General features: G+C 41.7%; 1 protein-coding gene across 5 annotated transcripts in view; it reads right to left on the bottom strand.

Moving 5' to 3' along the window:
• Positions 1 to 18,145, bottom strand: part of LOC141810055 (voltage-gated potassium channel KCNC1-like) — a 107,523-nt gene extending 89,378 nt beyond the window's left edge. For 2 of the 5 annotated variants that reach the window (XR_012600042.1, XM_074697372.1), the window contains exon 1: positions 17,447 to 18,142. Coding sequence is in view for 4 of the 5 variants with exons in the window: in XM_074697372.1 (XP_074553473.1) it covers positions 17,447 to 17,989 (543 nt within the window). In the remaining variant the exon portion in view is untranslated. Of the gene's footprint in view, positions 1 to 17,446 lie in introns of all 5 variants that reach the window. The other 3 variants (XM_074697370.1, XM_074697371.1, XM_074697368.1) reach the window with 2 other exon arrangements.
• Between the last annotated feature and the right edge of the window lie 3,180 nt (positions 18,146 to 21,325).

The raw sequence follows: 21,325 nt of genomic DNA, 5'->3' as shown, positions 1-21,325 counted from the left end.
GCCAGACTGAACCGATCCGCTCTCGTGAGGTGGAGCAACACACTGCAGACCGTTGATTGGTCAAAAGAATCGTCACTCACCCCGACAGCGGCTGCATTTCTCCTTGCGGCTCACAGACTTCCCTGAAACGAAGCTTGATTGCACTTTGTAACAGAGAGTTACATGAAAATCACAGAGAGGACGAAATGCTGCATGTCTTCCATCCGTGCTCTTTGTTTACTGTGTCGCATTTTCTTCTTTGTTGGATTTAATCGCGGGGTAAGCTGCTACGGCGTCGTGCTATTGTTTACCAGCTGTGGCTTCCGGCATGCGGCTTACACGCCGCCCACCATGAGAGGGCACAGTTTGCTGTGGAAACGCAAACGGGATGAGACTTTACTGTCCCAAACCGTCCCAAACCGTACTGAACCGACCCGTACTGCTTGGTGGAAACGCAGCTTAAGGCTCCATGAACACCTATATAGCCCCCACCTGTCAGCTGAGCTGTGCCTCTGATTGGACACTCGTCACCTTCATCTCTCTCTCTCCCTATCTCTCTCTCTCTTTATATATATATATATATATATATATATATATATATATATATATATATATATATATATATATATATATATATATATATATATATATGTATATGTATGTATACATATGTGTGTGTGTGTGTGTGTGTGTGTGTGTGTGTGTGTGTGTACGTGTGTGCATACATAGAAGAGGAAAAAAGTCACCCCCTGTACCTTGTGTGTCATTAGATATGCTCTTTTAGACAGACAGTCAAACATTTTTTGTACCAGGCTGTAAACATTTGTATTTCTGCAGTGAATTTTTTTTATATTTATTTATAGATAAGTTTAGCCTGGTGTGTCAGTGGTTTCCAGCACATCTGGAGCCAGCCTTGAGCGGACACTCGACAATTGCAGATTGCAGCTCTTCCACATTGCGTCATATTTTTAGACTGGAGGTTGCTGCTTGCACAGGCCAAAAAGAAAGGTTGATGTCAGGCACAGAGGGTTTCAGGAGAAGTGGAGAACTGATTATTTCTCTGTCCAGGTCAAGGGGAAGTACACCTGTACACAGCTGCTGGTTGCGGAACGAAAACTAAGAACACAAAGAATGTATTAGGATCAGCTGAGCTCATTGAAGGCACAGAGCTGGTCGTAACTCTCTGTGGATGTTTTTCTGAAAGCAATGCAGGTCACATAACAGTCGTGTGACCTGCTATAAAAATGTAAATTCTGTTTTATTTTGAAAAACAGGACACTATTCAGAGATGACTTTATAAAATGTACTTCCTAAAGTCATAGTTTTCATTGCAGAGGTTCAAAAATCCTTATTCCCTGCTGCCACAGCCCCCCAAGAGCTAAAACACAGAGTGTTGTTGCATGTGCGAAACTGCACCAGGGGGCTCATCTCTGTGAGTGTGCTTTAGAGGCGCTGTAACACTTCCATCCCCACCAGGGGAATGAGGTGTATGAGTTGAAATGACAGAGTGAAGAAGGCTATATTTAGAGGGTAAGAAAAGAGCAGAGGGGGAGGGATGGAAGGGAGAAAGGGATCCTCTAATGGGTTTTTGGCTACCTGAGGATAGAAACTCAAAAAGAGGCATCGCTGTCATATTCTGCTGTTGGTGCATTCAAGGGTTCTACGTCAGTGTAGCGAGGGTAAAAGCTTTATTTTTATGTCTGATCTTAGTTTGATGTACTACTGCTTCACCACTGTCCACTTTAAGGAAGACTTGTCTAAAAAATTTGAAGACCCCATTGAAAATTTTTCTCTTTAAACCGCTTCTCCTGGCACAAATTAGGAATATTTCACCTACTCTATAAAAAATAAAGCAAAAAAAAGACGTTTTTGTCTCCCCCAATGTAACTGCCAAGTGGCTGTTTTAATTTATTTTATACATTTACAAAATGCCTTCAACATACTTGGATAAAACCTTCAGTAAAGCTGTGAATAGAGTGATGAGTGTTTTCTCTGTTATTTCATGATGCAGTGTATACAGCTGGAAGGCCTGCGCTGGGTGTTAAAATGATACGCTGGTTGTTTAAATGACTATGAAAGGTATCCTCGGGTCAATACCCCCCCTGGGTCAGCTCTTCAAATGTCATGTTTGTCATGAATAAATAAACTCCTGCTGACCACAGTGTGTGTGTGTGTGTGTGTGTGTGTGTGTGTGTGTGTGTGTGTGTGTGTGTGTGTGTGTGTGTGTGTGTGTGTGTGTGTGTGTGTGTGTGTGTGGTGTGTGTGAGAGAAAGTGTGAGTGTGTGTGTGTGTAATGGGTTTGTCTGAGGGACCTGAAACATAGGCCCACTTTTGTCTGAAATTAATGGGAAATTTCTTATCAAAGCTTTTTTGCCCATCAAAATCCTTTTGAGAATCACCATCACCATCACCATCACCATCATCATCATCATTTAAAAGAAAGTGAACAACAAAATGTTTAACCATCAAACACTAGCAGTTTAAGTGTGAGCTCCATAAACGAAGCTACAGACCTCTGAGCAGCATTCACTGCTTTCAGTAAGTATGGCCATTTGCAGGCTTCCCCCAGCTCTATACTCCTCTAGCTGCCATTCATGTGGTTTCATTCTCAGTTAAATAGTTGACGCTTTTTTTCAGTTTTACTTTGCTGTATGAGCCAAGAAAAAAAGGGATATTTGTTGTTTGGTTTGAGAAATATGTTTATTTGCCCAATGGAGATTGAAACAGCATTGCTGGTGCATCCAAGGTAGTTATAAATTGAACCACAGATGGTCTTTGGCAACACAGAACAGTTTGTCAGCTGCACCTGCATGTCGCTATGAATGTATTAGTGTGTGAGGGTTGTTCAAAGTGTCTATGTAAACCTCAAAGTCTTAGTTGATGTTAGTAAAAGCAAAAGAAAAATGAAACTAATGAAAACAAGGTCCAAAACCTTTCTGGTAAGTTCACTCATTTCCACAGCACATCTTTCAAGTACAGAAGTACCTACGTATTTATCATCCCTAATGACACGGCATATCAAAGGTTTTTTTAAAATAATACAGATGTGGTTTCCCATCATCTTTTTTTAATGACTTTGACTGCTTCTTGTGACATGTGACAAAGCGTGACTATATTAACTGTGTGTACTAAGGGAAATGGCAAGCAGACCTGAAAAATGAAGTCAGCCCTTTCTTGCCTTGTTGTGTTCTTTCCGATGGACAGCAGAGAAGGAGTCCAATTAATTACCCTTTGTCCATCCAGTTGCCACGTATGCAGTTTGCTGAGAGCAGAGTAACTCTACCTCATTCCAGTGATGTGACTGATTCGTTAGGTAGGATGATGACAGCACTGAAACCTTCAGTCCTGTCCTTTCAGCAAGCTGCATTTGATTTCCAAGATCTGCAAGACTCTGAATGCCATCTACTCACAGCATTTTAACACTAGACCACATCTGGATTAACCAGCTTCATCACCATCTCAAAGGGTCACTGATTTCAAGAGATACAAGCTCTCCCAAATTGCAATTGTGCTCTTAAGTTGATGCAGCATTATTTTATTCCCCAAACTGCTTCTATTTTAGTGCCACTGTACTTTGTGCCAGCGACCCACATTAGCCACTCTGGAAAGCCCTGTAGAAGAACAAACAAGAACATGTAAAGCTTGCCTGTCTCACCGGAGAGCTCTGTTAGCTGAAACGTACACCTTGTATCAGCACCCTCAGCAGTGGACAGCTCTGTGGCTCAGCACACTGCCAGGATTCATGCACTGTGAGCACTCTTGCAATCAGACATTCATCCAGGTTCCTGTGACAGCTATTAAACACCTTACATTACCAAAACCTGGATGTTTTTTTTAATTGTTTGATGGGTGTGAGGGTTGAACAAGAACACTAACAGTATGAAAGAATTTGTTTTCATATTTCAGTCAGGAACATTATCCTCAAATACAATTATAGTTGGCGTTAAAGCTCTGCTTTTCAGAGTACTCCCTGGTCAGCAAGGCAGCCTGCTTAGAGATTTGAGATTAATCGCCCGTTAACTATGAACAATCATACAATTAATTGCGATTAAATAGTCCTAGTTTACATTTACTGCCTTATCATTATGCATGAGCTGTGATTGGTTGGATGGGGCAGGAAATAGTGACTGGACGATCAGCCTGTCAGCTGACAGCAGCTGGGCACATGACTTCCATGTCCTGCATGAACTTAAACTTTATTTCCAGTAGATATTTTTCATTCTGCCTTCCTGCTCCTGAGATGCCATATGCAGAAGAATTTGTTATTGGAACATGGTACATAATAGCAGCTCTGTGAGACTCAAGGCTTCAAAATGCTTGTAATGAGAAAGTACATATGCTGTGTCCACCATGGTTATTTCTTACCTAGATGTACCTGCGTGCTAATGCTTGTAGTGTACTATTTCAACTTGATTTTTTTTATTTATATGTACAAATAAATCTAAAGTTTATACCCTGCGTTGCTTCTTACAGACACACACAACATGGCTACTAGAGTTGATAAAGAGTGTTCCAAAAAGCCCCGCCCCCTATCTCAGCGGTTATTGGGAAAGGCCTGGGATTTGCACCATCTGACATTGACAAGCCATTGTCAACTGCAAAGTTTGCCTGAAGGTTGTTACATATGTAAGCAGCACAACCAATTTATTTTAATTGGAATGCAAATGAATTGGCAGCCAAGTGGTAGGAATGTGTCTTGACACAAGATACATAAACCCACAAACCCACAAACCCACAAACCCAAAAGGCAGCCAACAGACATGGTACCATTTTCCCATTGCATTGTGACATGAAGAGACACAGTGGAAAGATATAACTGATGCAGAAATGCTGCCACAATATCTATTGCAACAGTTGTCAAAAGTGATTGAAACCCGATCCCCTCTGAAAGGAGTGCAGGTAGAAACTAATTCACAATAGGACAAGGTGACATAAAAAACAGCTTAAATGTTCTACATAAAACCCAAATCATGATTTTGATGCAGGGGAAGGAAAGAGAACAAATAACTTAAAATAATATTGACAGGTCAGTATTGTCTCTTCTTAGCTTCTACTGCAGCACCAGCACATCGTCTTTGCCTCCTTCTCCTCAGCTTGCAGGGCACAACGGAGCAAGCAGCGGTTGGCATGGACATGCAACAGGCTGCTAACAGCTGAAATCTTGTGTGTTAACAATGCAACCATGGTTACATATAGTAGCTCCAGACACACAGAAATTAAAAAAGTAAAAACACCACTGCAAACACAACCACTTTGATCTCAATGGCCAAAAAATGAGCCACAAAAATTAATGACTGGCTCCAGATACAAAGAGAGCTAAAAAGATAAAAGGTGCTACAACAGGCAGCCACTCAAAAGGCATACCCAAGAAAAAAAAAACCCTGAATGACTGAAAACTAACTAAATACAACAAAATACAATATACCTGATGTTTTGGCGTCTGACTTTCTCCACCTCCAAAACAGCATATTACTTAGAGTACAAAAAAATGAGATCATCATTTCTTTTTAATTTGTAAAATTTGCAATATTAAAAAAGAAACAAAACAAATCAAAATCACTAATGGGATATAGAGATTAGGGATGGGTACCTTTTACATTTGAAATGATAAAATACTGACGCCCAGTACCTGGCAGTACAAGTACTTAACGGTACCAATTTTCCGTACCTCTTTGTGCTTATTTTGTAAAAAATATCATAAATTCATTCATTTTCCTAACCACTTATCCTGTTCAGGGTTGTGGGTGGCTGGAGCCTATCCCAGCTGTCATTGGGCAAGAGGCAGGGTACACCCTGGACTGGTCGCCAGTCAATCACAGGGCTGACAGATACAGACAACCAATCAAACACACACTCACACCTATGGGCAATTTAGAGTGCTCAATTTATCTGATGAGCATATTTTTGGACTGTGGGAGGAAGCTGGAGTACCCTATTCCAGAGAGAACCCACGCATGCACGGGGAGAACATGCAAACTCCACACAGACAGGCCCACTGGCCAAGCATGGAATCTAACCGGTGACCTTCTGCTGTGAGGCTGCAGCGCTAACCGTTGCGCCACCGTGCAGCCTGTAAAAAATATCAATTTGGTACCTAAAAAAGTCCCTAATTTGGTACCTATCCCTAATAGAGATTGAGATCGAATCTCTTTCACATTATCCCATCTGGCATCAATGTGTCAACAGAAGTACACAGCAAAACAGTCCAGTAAATGTGTTATGGGTAAATACACTAAATATGTATGTGATATTCTGTAACATTCATACAATTATTAATATAAAAGTAAGCAATGTCAGCAGCCACAGCCTAAGTTTTTTTTCCATTTTGAATAATGTAGCCATTTTTCACCACCATTAATTGCTTCAACATTATAGTTTATCCTTCAACAACATTCAATGATCAGTGCTAAATATTGACTAAGAGCTGGGTCTAAGACTCTCTGACTCATTCTAGACCTAAGGACAAAGACAAGAAGGCTCAGGTTAAGGGCTTCAGTGTTCCCTGAACAGGGGAGTCTTCAGACATCTTTTAAGTAGAAAGGCACTGTGGATCGTATAGAGTTAGGTAATTCATTCCACCATTTGGGAAAAACAGAGGAAAAGAGTCTGGCTAGAGATTTAGAGCTGCACTGGGCTGGGAGCACCAGGCGTCAAGATCGAGGCCACATGAACCTTAAAGGTCAGCTGGTCATCAATCAGGACACCCAGATTTCAGGCAGAGTTTGTGGCACAAGTTGAATAGTATGAAACAGGACACTGATCTGTGGTTGAACTGTGGGACAAACAGGAAGGACAATGAGCTCAGTTTTGAACAGATTTAGCTGAAGGTGGCGTTCCTTCATCCATGTGGAGATATCAGTCAGACACGCTGATATTCAAACTCAGACAGTTGTGACGCTGGTGAAAACTAGAGTTAAAAAGAAGATCTTATCTCCGTTCATTCCCAAAACAAACACATGCCTTGTTCAGAGTCACATCTTCACCACAGTGTGTGTGAGACCCTGGGTCAAAAGGTGGCGATACTGTCCAGTTAGGCTCTGTTTTGGGAATTCCCTGCTGTTTCTCCTGTAAGCATATGGAATGCCCAACAACAGACATATTTTTGTGCTTGATGTATCTTATTCCTCTGTGTAAAAGCACTCCATTTTTAAAAAAATAGTCTTCTGTAATGGTCCTGGAGCTGAGAGTCACAGACACAATTCTCATTGGATTAAAAAAAAAACAAAAAAACAAAAAAAAAAAAACAGCAATGAATAATCTTGGAAAGTGTTTATGAGTAGGCTTTTTAAAAATACTGTAAGAATCAAGAGGAAGCTTCCTTTGCCTATACCTTGCTGTGATCTCAGCTTCTTGGAGCCCTATCTCTCTTTAGAGTGTTTACAAACCGCTCAGAAGGTATGGGTGTTCAAACCGGCTGGAGAGGTGGAAGGAAGGTTGCACAATCTCTCTCTTCCTCTGAAACTCAAATTAGCTCCATTGGTATGAAGGTTTTTTTTTTTCCCTTTTTTAAAAGATGATGCTTAAGACAATGTACAATTAAAATGTTGAAGACTACATATCGGCAGTCTAGGCTATTATTATGAAAAATTAATAACATCAATCAAAAATAAATCAATAATAAAATGTAATGAACATTACCTTCAGGCAGGTAAGAAATGATTTTTGAACCATTACTAAATAATTTGCCTTCATTTGAATGTACACAGACTCATCTTTGAATACTGGGATGGTCTCCATTTTTAAAAACAGGGGTAATCTGACCTGTGTTCCGTGTTTCAGGGTAGACTTCACTTTTCAATACAAAATGAAATAATTTCAAGACTGCAGCTTTGAGTAACTGCTGCTGTGTCTGATGCCATCCATGCCACAAGCTTTTCATCTCTAAGATGGGTCAGGCCTTCTTTAAGCTGGTCCATTGTGATGGACTGTCTGAAGGGTTTGATCATCTTTAATGACCTGTTCTGACTGTGTCTGTTTCTTTATAATAGATGTCTGGTGTTATTTTGCACTCAATCTTTTTGGATTCTGATAGAAATTAGAGAAGTGGTTTTTCCAGCCATTACCGTTCTGTTCAGAAATGCTGTTTTTTATTTGTGGGGTTAAATTTTTTTCCACATTTCCATTTCTGGACTATTCTCTATGTTCATGAATTGGTTCTCTGGGTACTGAACCTTTTCTGCTGGATAACTGGATAACCTCCTTAAACTGTTGGGGAGGGGGATGTCTTGCTACTCATTCTAAGTTCATAAAGATGCTGTTTAAATCTTTAGTGGCTGATTTAGTGCTGTCTCTGTCTGTCAGGTACTGTGACCTGAGAAATTTCCCTGACATGTTCTGGATGGTGGGGTTGTTAAAGGCCTTGGTGATCTCGGTCGGGCAGTTCTGGTACCATTTGTAGAGCTTTGGGAGTGCTGACAGGTTATCATCTGGTAGGGCTGGGATGATATGCCGTTCTCTTGATCTGATTCTGTTACGATTTTTGGGGTGCTGATTCGAATAGAATTGCGATTCTTCAGTAGTTATGATTTTTGAGATTTTGAGTTTGCTTGTTTTGAACACCAGACCAAGTGAAAAAGTGAAACGAGGGTGATAATGTCTACAGACTATATCAGGAGCCATATTTTCCCATAAAATGCACATCATGTGAGTCAGAGAAAAACATTTCGCCCTCTGCTGGAGAAAAGTGGTAACTTTTTTTCCCAATCCAGTTCATAAACAAAGACTAAAATGAAAAAATTGGAACCTGAAAAAAAAATTGACAAAGAATCCTGATTTTGATATTGTCAAACAAAAAACCCTGATATATCGTTAGAGATTTTTTTTCTCTGACCCCTATCATCTGGTGTGGTTGTCTGTCTGTGACTGTATGACTTCTTCTCACAGTGATCTGATTGGGATCTGTGTGTGTGTGTGTGTGTGTGTGTGTGTGTGTGTGTGTGTGTGTGTGTGTGTGTGTGTGTGTGTGTGTGTGTGTGTGTGTGTGTGTGTGTGTTTGTGTCACACACCACAGAAGACCATTCTACAGTAATCTGCAGCGTGTGTGAGTGTATTAGGCTGTGGGATCTTAGTCTATATGCTGTTTTCTCTGCTCAGTTAGCTTTTTTGAACAAGTGTGTACCTCTGCATTAAGCCTCTCTCTGTGTGTGTGTGTGTGTGTGTGTGTGTGTGTGTGTGTGTGTGTGTGTGTGTGTGTGTGTGTGTGTGTGTATTTACTGTATGCGTTTACTGGCCCCTTCAAGCAGAAAGGACAGAGCAGATCACCCGGAGGTTAAATGCTTTTTTCTTGACACGTCTTCAGATCAAGTATTGTGTCCCTCTTTTTTCTCTCAGCCCTCTCCCACTTCATCCACACCTCTTTCTCCCTTCCTCCCCTGGTCTCCCTCTCCTGCAATGAGCGGCACATGGAGAAGAAAGCTCTGTCGCAGTATTATCCTGAAAAGCACAGAGGGGGAAGGGGGACCCTGGTGGATATATTGCCTATAGCGCAACTAAACCACTAGAGTAGGAGGGGGAGAGACAGAGCAGCGTGAGGGATTTCAAACAGGGGGGACACGTTTGGACAAAGCATGTTGAAACATTGGATGGTTAAAAAAACAACAACATGTGCGTGACTTCAAATCACCATGCGATCGTCTGTTTCTGCTGAAAATGCACCAACATCTTGCAGGGACGTTACTAACTTGCAATATGCTCTGTACCCAAGGTCAGAAGCAGTGCACCTGCTCCAGAAATAACATTGGCTAAGTCATGGTTTTTGGGTGAACCGGTCAATAAATGGGGCCAGTTTCCTCCCACTGACCAGCTGTCTCACCTTGGCTCTTAAAGGAACAGCTCAACATTTTTGAAAACATACTTATTTCTGCTTTGTCTCTCACGACCAAGGTGAAAACACCTCAACACTTACTGATGTCATCCAGATATTTCAAGTCTCATTTAGATTGGCTCAAAGAAACCTCTGCCAAAAACTGAATTTTGCTAGCACAACCATTTGATCATTTCATGGGTCAGTGCAGTTCAACATGAATGACCCAGAGCAGCAGACACTTCAAGTTTTAGTTTTGATTAGCTACTTTTTCAATTACTTTGAGATAAACAAATTCATCATTCAGCTGAAGTTTAGTATCATCGAATATTAATACAATAATACAATGTTGTATTGTTATGTTACAACAATATCCCATATCTATGGTGTATATTTTATAAGTTTAGCAGTGCTACAGTATAGCTGCTAATGATTTTTTTTTTTTGTACAATCAAAATGAAGTTTCTAGAGTGGTTATAAACATTTATATCCCCTTAAAGAACTGTCTTATTATCTCTCAGGAGAATGTCTCCTGGCCTTTAGATGAAAGTAATCTTTTGGATGGCCACTGTCGCAGAGTTCCAGCCCTGCAACCTGGCAGACTGACATGTTGCTGAGCATGTTTCTGACTTTGGTCAGCTAAATTCATCAGTCCCCTGCTATGTACATACAGTGAAGGCACAGGACAGAGGGTCAGCAAGACAGCGTTCTGGTTTTAGGATGGTGTGTCAGGTTTGAGATGTGAAAGTGACACCAGGGTAACACCTACAGACTACATGGGGCCACGTCAAGATCCGGAAAATCAGACCGAGTTGGAATGACAGAAGACACACTGAGTAAAAAGGAAAAGTCAAAGAAGGTTGATATACTGTGTAAGCCTGCTCTTAAAGAGACATTTACTCCATTCTAACCTGGTGTAGCCGTTTTATTTGACTGTAATGTTGGCAGATTGTTCTGCAGCGCTCCATAGCCCCTCTGTTACACAGCATTTGTAAAACCATTCAAGTTAAACAGAAGATGATGTCTGCTAGGAGTGGGAGAAAAAAAAAAAAAAAGTTAAATAATATAGCGGGATTTTTTGTTTGACAATATCAAAATCGGGATTCTTTGTCGATAATCTTTTTTTTTTTTCAAATCCAAATTCTTAATTTCAATCTTTGTTTATAAACTGGATTAGAAAAAAGTTACCACTTTTCTTCAGCAGAGGGTGAAATGTTTCTCTCTGACCTACCCGATGTGCATTTTACATAGAAATATAGCTCCTGATATAGCCTGTAGACATTATCATCATCATTTAACTTTTTTCACATGGTCTAGTCTACAAAAAGCAAACCAAAAATCATAACTACTAAAGAATCGCAATTTTTGTAATAGAATCGAATCGCAAGAATAGCAAAGCCCTACTGTCTGCAGGTATAAGGTCAGTATGACAGCCCGCTCATCTTACTTAACAACCCTCATCCTTTGCAGCACACACAGGTGTTGAAAGAAGAATTTCCTTTGATGCAGTAAAAAAGTAACATTAACAGATCATGCAGCAGTTTGCTAAAAGACAAGGAGAAGTAAAACTCTGGCAGCTAGACGACTCAAAGTCCCCTCTGAGCCTCCAAAAATGAGGTCAAAATACAATCATCAGTGCCGCATTCACTGTGTGTGGCTGAACAGTACGTGTGAGGTGTGTAGGTGTGTGTTTGCCACTGTATGGGTATTTCTTTTTTTTCCCTTTAGGGACAAGGAAATGTCATCACACCCTATTGTGTGTAACAAATGAAGAGAGAGATAGTCGGTTGGGTGGGGGGGGGGGGGGTTGGGGGGGGGTGGGGGGGGGTTGGAGGTTTTGCTTACAAAGGAGCACCATTCAGCTGAGACATCCACCTGAATGAGGCGAGCTGAGACGCACTGCCTGATCAATAAATGGATACGAGCAGCTCAGTCTGCCAAGCTCAGCAGAAAAGAGAGGAAGAAGGGCAGCGGGGATGAAAAGAAGAAAAAAACAAGAGGAGAGAACGAGGGGATGCAGAAAGTGACCCCCATCCTGTTCCTCCTATTCCACCTTGCTTCTGACTCTGATTTTATTCACCACCCCCTCTCCAAAAACACCTCCCATGCCACCCCCCATCTCCCTCCCTCCTCCTCTGCAGCAGACTCCAGCGCAGTCAGCTACTACGGGGACTGCAGTGTTACGCTATAGCACAAGCAGAGAGCTGGAGAGAACTAGAGGAGGGGGTGAAGTAGAGGAGGGTGGGAAGAGGAAAGGACGGGGAGGGGGTTGGGGGGCTGAGTAGTGATAATAAGCAATCCAGCACTCTGCTCTGAAATCGTGGTAATAAAGCAGCACAGGCTGTCAGTGGTGATGACGAGGAGGAAGGGAACGGAGGGAAGATTGTGCAGACTGGAGTAGATCAGAGGAGGACAGGAGAGGGAAAGAAAGAAAGGGAGACTTTCAAAAGCTTGCTGCTGTTGCAAAGATTTTGCAAATACCTAATGGAGAGACAAATGTAATGCACCAATAATCATATCACTCATTTGCCATCGTGTTTTTTGAAACAGCTCCCTTCTTCGTCTCACTCAGCTGAGACTTTGGCAAGGACTAGCAGCTTCGCCCTCAACGTTCTTCAGCAAGCTAATCAGCTAAAACTGAGATGGCCACCTGACCTGGGCCAACCTGAGTGCTGCTGCTGCACTGGCTGCCCCCTCCACACTTTCCAACCTATCTTTATGTCAACGTCCTGGCACAGAAACTATTGACTGCAACACTTTCAAAGTCACCTCAGCTGTCAACCCCCCCCCCCACCCCCCCCCCCCCCCCCCACCCCCACCCCCCACCCATCATGACACAACCCTGCCCCCTCTCTCTGTCAGGGTTGGTAGCCACCTGTTCAGCCATCCATTTGTTTCTGGGTTTTTGAGTTTTATTTATTTTTTCTGAAGTGATGAACAAGCTAAATAAAGGATGCAGTTTCATCGCTTTAAGAAAAAAATAAATAAAACAGTTGCCACACACATCATCTTTACTGAAAGGTAAATTCCCTAACCCTTGTTACCTAAACTAAAGTGGGTTTCCTTTTCTTTTGGCACAGCACATTTGTTGTTCACTTTACAAGACAAGTACTTGCACACTCAGGTTATCTACAATGCTGAGAACATCTAAAAGTAAGCACCAGTTGATTCTAGCCCTTGTTAAATTTCACTCTCTCTGTTTCCTTCGTTTCCTTTCTCTTTTCACTTTAAACTTTCAGGAAAAAATGTCAGAATCTTTTGGGGAAGCATGGGAATCTCTAGGTTAAATGACATTTTTCATGCTAAAGCAAAATGAATGAACCCTTTTAGGTGAAGGCTGCTTGGGTATGCACAATTCTAAAACTGCTCTCAGTTCAATTTGGGGGTGTGACACAGCAGCACTGGGCAGCTGAAGTGCAGATTTCAGCTGCAATGTGACCGGTGTAAAACTGGAATCTTTCTTTTTCTGCTTTATGATGGTGTCCGTGATGTTGAATCTACCAGAGCCAGCTTCTGGCTCTCTTCTATACCTGAGTTTGGAAAACCAGCTGATCCTAAAACCTTATTCTTTGTACTTAAATGTGAATACAGGTGTGCAAATTTACAAATCATTGTAACTCTCTGAATTTCATTTCACCTCAAGTACCTGCATGAGACACATGGGGTTTCATGTAGCTCCAATGTAGATGAATCATCATCCAAATTAAAGTTGTTATATGGAGGATCTGTTTAAATTAGACTGCAGCACCACCTTTTGGTCCAGAGTCTCACACACACTGTAGTGAAGATGTGCACCTTCACAAGGCGTGTGTTTGTTTTTAAAAGTGAACAGATTAAAACAAATTTTCTTTGTTCAAGACAACTTTTTACCAGATCCGACTCCACGAGGTAAGGTATTTATCAACAGCTAGGTAGAGCTATGCTTTGAAACCTGACAACAAACTAACTTTGTCAGTTTGTAGCGTAGTTTAGTAGCTGTCTTTAGCTCTACTCACAGCCTGGTGCTCTGAGACGTGTCTGTAACGTGCAACGTTAGTGAATCCTGGTTCTGTCCTACCAGAGCTCATCTACCAACTCTAACCTCACCAAGCAGAGCTAACGTAACCTGGCTCTTCATTTTATTGATAGACTGTCAAGTTTGAATAGACCACTGCAGAATTACTGTTGACTGTGGGTTTGTACATTAGTACAAACAGTTTTGCTTGTCTTTTTAGCCTTTAGCTTGATTTTAGCCTTTAGCTCTTGTTTTAGCCTTTAGCTCCTATCTTAGCTTTTAGCTTGTGCTCTATCTTTCTCCTGTTAATCTTCAATCTGTTCTTCCGTCCTTTTTCTGTCTGACAGTTAGGCTCCAGTGTTCACTTCCTCAGCTGGCGTGGTGTTGTTATAGAGTCTTTGTCGTGCTATAAATCAATTCGCTCCTGCCAGACCTGGTCAGAAAGCTAAGAAGTAGCATTTATGAATAACCTATAGTGGTTCTGATAACCTCATTTCAAAGTGTGGATTACGACTATGACTAGAAGGGGGAAATTTTCAATATCACTTAGAAACTCCCCACAGACCCTTGAAATACTCTAAATAACCATCTCAAGCCAAACAGCACAAAGGGTAACAGAGTAGAAAGATTATGAAGTTTCTTAAAAAGTTTGGCTCTACGGATGGATGGATGGATGGATGGATGGATGGATGGATGGATGGATGGATGGATGGATGGATGGATGGATGGATGGATGGATGGAAGAGTGGATGGATGGATAGATGGAGAAGTGGGTGGATGGAAAAATGGATGTAAGAACACAAGGATCTTTTCAGGGGTTTGAGTCTGGTGGCTAACCCAAGTCAGTGAGGTTTTGTGTGTGTGTTTGTGTGTTCTACCTATTTACTTTACATTTTAAGTTACAAAAGACTGAAAAAGACTGATTGGTGCCTAAACCAAAACACAAAAGCTGCTTCTTGAGCGAACTTTAAAAATATGTCTGAATAGAAAGCTGAGGCAGGCCATTTGGTCTTCAAGACTCAATGAGCTATATCTGGAAATAAAGCAGAATCTGAAAAAAAAAAAAAAACGAATAAAGCTCACAAGGATCCAGATCAGCAGCTACCCTGTGAATGGGCTCAGATTTTAGGAGCTGATTCAACAGAGGAAGGGGTAAGGATACACAGGTCATAGATGGTGTACTGACCACTCAGGAGAGGAGAAAAGGTGGGAGTAGGGAGGGGAAGAGACTAACAGTTGACCTCACTGGCAGGGATGAGAGTTAGAGCTGATTGGAAAGCAAAGAAAAACTGACTCATTCTAATTCACAATGAGCTGATTCTTGACTTTAAAATAAGCTGTAAGCTTCAAGTCTAAAAAAGCAAAGGAATGGCAGTCTCTCTTCTCCAGAAAAGATGATGTTGAGTTAAGGAAGTGTGAGTGAATTATTCTGAAAGTGAACATTTAAACTGGATTTGTTTTAAGTTACCCCCCAACATTATTTTAACCTCTGTGTTTTTACCAAGATATGTCTTACACAGCTCATCTGATTGAGCCTTTAATTGGTACCAAAATGATAAATCGTGGGATGGTGGGGAGAAATTACAAATCATGATTGCAGAAAGGGAACGGGTTAAAAACCAGGAGTGTTGGCAGTTACGGACTATGAGATTCTGTTTTGCTGGCTTTTCAGCGAGCTTCCTTTATCAGCGAGCTTCCTTTATCAGCGAGCTTCCTTTATCAGCTGCCATCTCAGCTTTCCATTCCCTCACTCCTTTTTCTTGTTTATCATAAGTTATGACGTTAGGATGTGATGTTAGGTTACAGACATAGTTTCCTTCTGTCAAAATGATCCCAACAGCCATACACTGTCTTTCATTTCAATAGCCTTTCATTGAGCCTGCCGCCTCTCTTGTCTCTACTTTGACACGTACTTCAGCACCATGGACAGAGAAAAGTCAAGTTGCTTGACTTTAAATAGAAAAAAAAGAAAGAAAAGAAAGAAAACTTTACAACAGCGGGTTTATTTGAAATCAATCAATAACTTAAGACCAGATAAAAAAGTCTGCTATCACTATCCAAAATGTCTGTAAATGACTTACACTTATAACCATAGACATCCTTCCAAGAGGGTTTTTTTTTTTTTTTTCTTCATTTTTGTTTTTTGTTCTGGCTGGGATGCATTTTCAATGCAAACGTTTCTCCAAACTAAATTGTTTTAAATGAACGTGTCCACCCTCTTTCTCCTTTTACACCGTTGTCTCACAGACAACAAAAACATGGCAAGAAACAGAAATAAAAATATATATGCTCTACCAAATAAAAAGATAAAAACAAACAAACAAAAGTCATATACAACCTAATTTGCAAAACCCGACTGGTTGTCAGGCTTAATCCGGTGCTCATCTTATCCCGAGGTTGGGCAATCATGTAAAAATCATGTATGAGCAAAGCTTGGAGTTGTTAGTTGGTCACAAGAAGAAAGTCCAGGCTCAACTGCTTTTCCTCCACTTTACCACTTTAAACTACATAGACAGATTATTCAGATTTTTTTTTTCTAGGGCAAAGGGTTACCCCACCAAGTCTGTGTACTAAAGGTTTGAGCTGTTTGTACCCTTAAAAAATTCCCCTGAATAGTTTTCCCCATTGTTCTGCATTCAGGTATTGGGTAGGGAGATCCTCTTCTTTTGTCTTTTTTAAATCCATAGATCTATCCATTTTTGCTGCATATAAAACGTTTGAGAGCTATGGTTTTACAATAAGCAGAGGCTTACAATGAAACCGGATTCATGACCTCTCAGTCTGAATTAAAGTGTATGTTCTAAAGTTCCTCAGACAAAACCAGACAAATGAATATGAACTAGTTCTTAAAAACACACAGTGCGCATGCTCACCTCAAAGCACATAAAAGGGACACAATAGTTAATAGTGATGCATTCATAAGCATGTGCTCTACTACAGAGAGAAACAAATACATCAATCAACATAACCAACACACTTGAAGCTGGCTTCTCGCGCGGGGCGCTGTGTCTTTAATTCATCTTTAACCAATCTGACAAGAGAAGTGAACAGGTGCAGCGAGACTCTCCAACAACATCTACAACTGACATGAGGTGGTGATCACACTAGGACCTTCAAGAAAGAGAGGAAGATAGGTATGGCAAGGAGACAAGCCCTGGCTCTACACTACATCGGCAACGCTGAGAGGAAAGGATGAGGGAAGGTTGAGGAAAGGGTGAGGGAATGAATGCAGAAGAGCGCAGAAATGTGCTCAGAGTGCAAAGACGGTGAAAGCAAAACCAGCAACATATTGACGCAACACCATCTATCTATCTATCTATCTATCTATCTATCTATCTATCTATCTATCTATCTATCTATCTATCTATCTATCTATCTATCTATCTATCTATCTATCTATCCGATGAATCTTCGCACCCCCATAATCTACAGACACTTAATGGAATACCTTTACGCACAGCATTGCGTATAGTGGCCAAACCAGTGCCAAAACGGAGGAGCATGTGCGCACTACAGAGGGAAAGACCGCAAAAGTTAAAAAATAAATAAATAAATAAATAAATAAATAAATAAATAATAAAATTAAAAATAAAAGAAATAAAAAAAAACGACAGAAGAACAAAGAAAGACAGGGTGGAGGAAAATGACTTTCTGATAGCACAGACACTCACCCGTGCGTATTTGGAGGAGTAGGGGTCCTCGAACAGCGCCCACATATTTGGCTGCCACACCTCCCACCACGTCGCTCTGCGGCCGTCCTCCTGCATACACAGCCGTTTCAGGTCACCGTCTGCCCCTCCGGTGAGCGCCGGGTCATCTTCGGGGGCGTCCGGCTCGGGAGTCTCGAAGCTGTCCAGGGCTTCCTCCGCGTCGCGATGCTGCCGGTAGTTCATCCAGCAGCACGCCTCCACGTCCGTCTCATCGATGCCCCAGAAGGCAAGCTCCTCCTCGAAGAGGGGCCCGCAGACATCGTTGGGGCAGTGGAGCTTACCGGTGCGGTAGTAATTTAGGATGAAGGCGAAGGTGGCCGGGTGGCGGTCGAAAAAGAACTCGTCGGACTTGGGGTCGTAATCAAAGTTGCTGTAAGCGTCGGGTTCGGTTAGCCAAGACAAGCGCGTCCCCGGCAGCGTCTTTAGTGTGCTCCGGTAGGTCTCGTGTCTGATCCCACCGCAGTTGATCACGATCTTCTCGCTATCTGACGCCGAGCAAGTCATGGCTGCGCTGGAGCATGCTTCGGTCGGTGCGCCCGACTGCTGCTGCTGCGGCTACTGTCCGTCCTCATCCACCGCCGGTCCAAGCTCCGTATGGCTTCAGTTATACCGTCCCGTCAAGAAGGCACAGGACCAACTGATGAGGAGGAGGAGGAGGAGAGGGGAGGAGGAGTCTGTGTATGGATGTGTGAGAGAGAAGCAGATCGAACTGTGTTCAGAAGAAGCGCAGAGGGGATTTGTGGGATGCGGATTTTATGAATCGATTATTTTTAGTCGTTCAATGAACGACAACCTTACTTCGGCCAACATTTTCAAATCGGTGGATGGCATTAAGGTTTAAAAACTGCCCTCTACCGAGCTGGAAACCCTCTGTTTTGGCTCTCTGCCTCTTCGGTTGAATTTGCTGCATTATTGGTTTAACCTGAAGTAAACACGATGAATGAAAGTGAGAGGAGGCAAAACTAGAAATCGCACATATGAAAACTGACGACAGAGATTTGCTCTCATTTTGACTCAGCTGCAGCAGTGCAGCTCAACACTGATGCTGGGACTTTGTTGTGGAGCCTTAAGAAAAAGAATCGGTGTAAATGCTAGGCTTAAGGAACGCCAGTGCAGTGGTCTGAAGACTGTGCTGTATGCTAGTTGCTTGACCCACTTCCCTTCAATATTTTAATCCAAAGCTTAAAAGGCAATTTGTGTAATCTTTACAATCAGATGAAGTAAAGGAATTGCCTTCACCATTGAAATGTCTTAGACTTCCAGCACTGCAGTACAAAGCCCAGCCGCTTAAAAACCAATAAGGTTTTAGGACCATCAGAAATCCTGGGGGTAATTTTCTGTCACTCTATTTTTCAGTCACGTGCATTTCTACAGTGGCTGTTGCATAAGAAAACAATCATTAACTTACTTTTACAACTTAACTGTGTCGGTTAGGAAAACTGTCCCCTAACTTCCTGTCAGCCACCTAACATTTCTCACATCATCAGCATTCCTTAAAACAAGTAGTACAAACTGCAAGACCTGCAAAAGTGTGTTGCTTGCTCAAAATGGATCATTCATTCTTCAAAAGCAAGTCTTCATGTCAGTGAAAATGTCATCAAGATGGAAAGTTTTGACTCCACTGTTCATGAACAAGATGCTCAAACGTCTTTGTCATTTTCATCTTGACAGTTTACTCTGTAAGTGTTTTCAAATGCAGCAACAAAATAAAAAAAATAGTCAGATCGTGGTGACTCTACCTGGAAATGCTCCAGACAGCACTACACTATTCACACAGCTATTTGAAAATTACAGGAAAGCTACACATGCCTGTGTTTAGAGAGGTACCTGAGTACAAGACACTGAATATGTCTTTCACATGCTCTTGGCAACTTTATTTTTTTCACAGCACTGTTAAAAAGAAAACAGAGACTTATCTGCAACAAACACAAGTAACGCCAATTTGGGTAGAGCTGTGCACCACTTTAAACAGCACTTCAGTACAAATTGGAGTGAACAACACACACAACACTGTGAATCATACATGCACATCCGGACACTCCTGTCTGTCTGAACACATATTTTCATCTCAATCACAGTGAAGATCATCCCTCGGGTTCTCCCAAGACTGCACCCTTCGACCAGCCTCAGCCACTGTAGCCCTAACGACATCAGGAACCTGCCTACATACTTGGCCTCTTCTTTGTTTTCTCTGTTCTGTCCCCTTCCCGCATCCTCACCCTTCTCCCACCACGCTAACCTCCCATTATACGGTAACTCAGTGAGGGTTCATGGGACTGAGCTCTGACTGTAGAGAAGAGGCTTATCATTGGTTGCAGCTGATGCCTCACACATACACACGGATGCTTTATTTAGGAAAAAATGATAAAGACACATGTAACATTAGCTTGACAGATTTCAATGACTAGTTCAACATTTTTGTAAAAGGCAATGAAATGAGGAGTGTTAATTCTTAGGGGATGACTCTTCAGAATTCATAAGTATGCTTCACTTTGACTGAATAACACAAGCAGATGATAATGTCATAAAACAGCAAAGAACTGTATGAAAGCAATTGATGCATGTCCAAAAGAATTTGAAATTTGTTGGAATAAATGAGAAACTGCTGTATGATGAGCACAGATGACTAAATGTTGTGGAGGTTGAACTAACAGTTCCGAGAATTTTAATTCTGATGTGAGAAAAGCTCCAAAACCCCTGAGAAGAACTGTAACAGTGATGTATTGAGTTTCCACAGGGGACTAATGAAACGGTTTACTCTCTCCTTTACTCCAATAAGAATCAAACCAGAGTGCTTGCTCTGAAGCCTGGTTTGTGTTTCTGCATTGACCTGGTGCTCATCGTTGTCATGATCAATACATACTTCCAGGTATACTCCACCAAACGCTCCAAGACAGTGGGATTTCTGGTCTTGCTCTGTTTTGCGCTTGCTGATCCACAGCGACTCAGGACATATTTGGTTAAATTGGGACTGATAAATGTTGGTAACAGCTGTTGTTGAAAAGAACACAAATTCTTGTCTAAGCATTAGCCAGTGGTAGCCAATGACTCACAGTGAAAACAGAGACAGAAATTTGGAACACATTTTTCCCTCAATCAGTTTGTTCCTCTCATTGTTGATCTGAGCAAACTTTGCTGAAGGAATTGATAGGCCTAACAAGATCTGTCAACCAGGAGAACAACACAGTACATGCACAATTTAACGGGATAAGCAGTACTGAAAGATGGTTTGTCTACTGTCACAGTGATATTTGAAACAGTATCACTAAAAAAAAAAAAGAGTAGGCCAAGTGAACTATTGGTCTCAAACATGGGGCTTCACAAGAAGGTTCGATGAAGTGGATTTCAGACAAGTAACAAATAAAGGAATCAGTGGATAAAATTGAGAAATTCATAGATTCGAAATTATTTTAAGATAAATAAGTTATAATAGGCTGTTGACTATATATATATATATATATATATATATATATATATATATATATATTTAGTCAACAGCCTATTATCTCTATTTCGTGTTCTGCCTGTCTGTCAGTCCCTGTCTGTCTCTCTGCTGCATCACTCCCTCTCTCCACACTGTTTTTCAATCTGCTAAAACACTTGGCTCAATTAAAGCAGAGCGGGAGGGACATGATAGAGTGCTTCACGCCCACCGCCTCTTCCCTCTCCTTCTCTGTTCCTTTCCAAGACAACACCCCCCCCACCCCCAACCCCCCAGCAGTAAGAGCAGAGGAGAGGGAGTCCAGAAGCAGAGGGATATTTGCTGAGCTCTACAAAATGGGGAAAAAGACTGCAGACCATCAGATCATTAGTGCTCTCCCAGTTTCTCTCACACGTGCC

Source organism: Halichoeres trimaculatus, unplaced genomic scaffold (genome assembly GCF_033239565.1).
Source record: "Halichoeres trimaculatus isolate MK-OKI-2021-1 unplaced genomic scaffold, fHalTri1.1 fHalTri1_scaffold_20, whole genome shotgun sequence".
In the NCBI taxonomy this organism is placed as follows: domain Eukaryota; kingdom Metazoa; phylum Chordata; class Actinopteri; order Labriformes; family Labridae; genus Halichoeres; species Halichoeres trimaculatus.
This window is presented reverse-complemented; position numbering and strand designations above follow the sequence as displayed.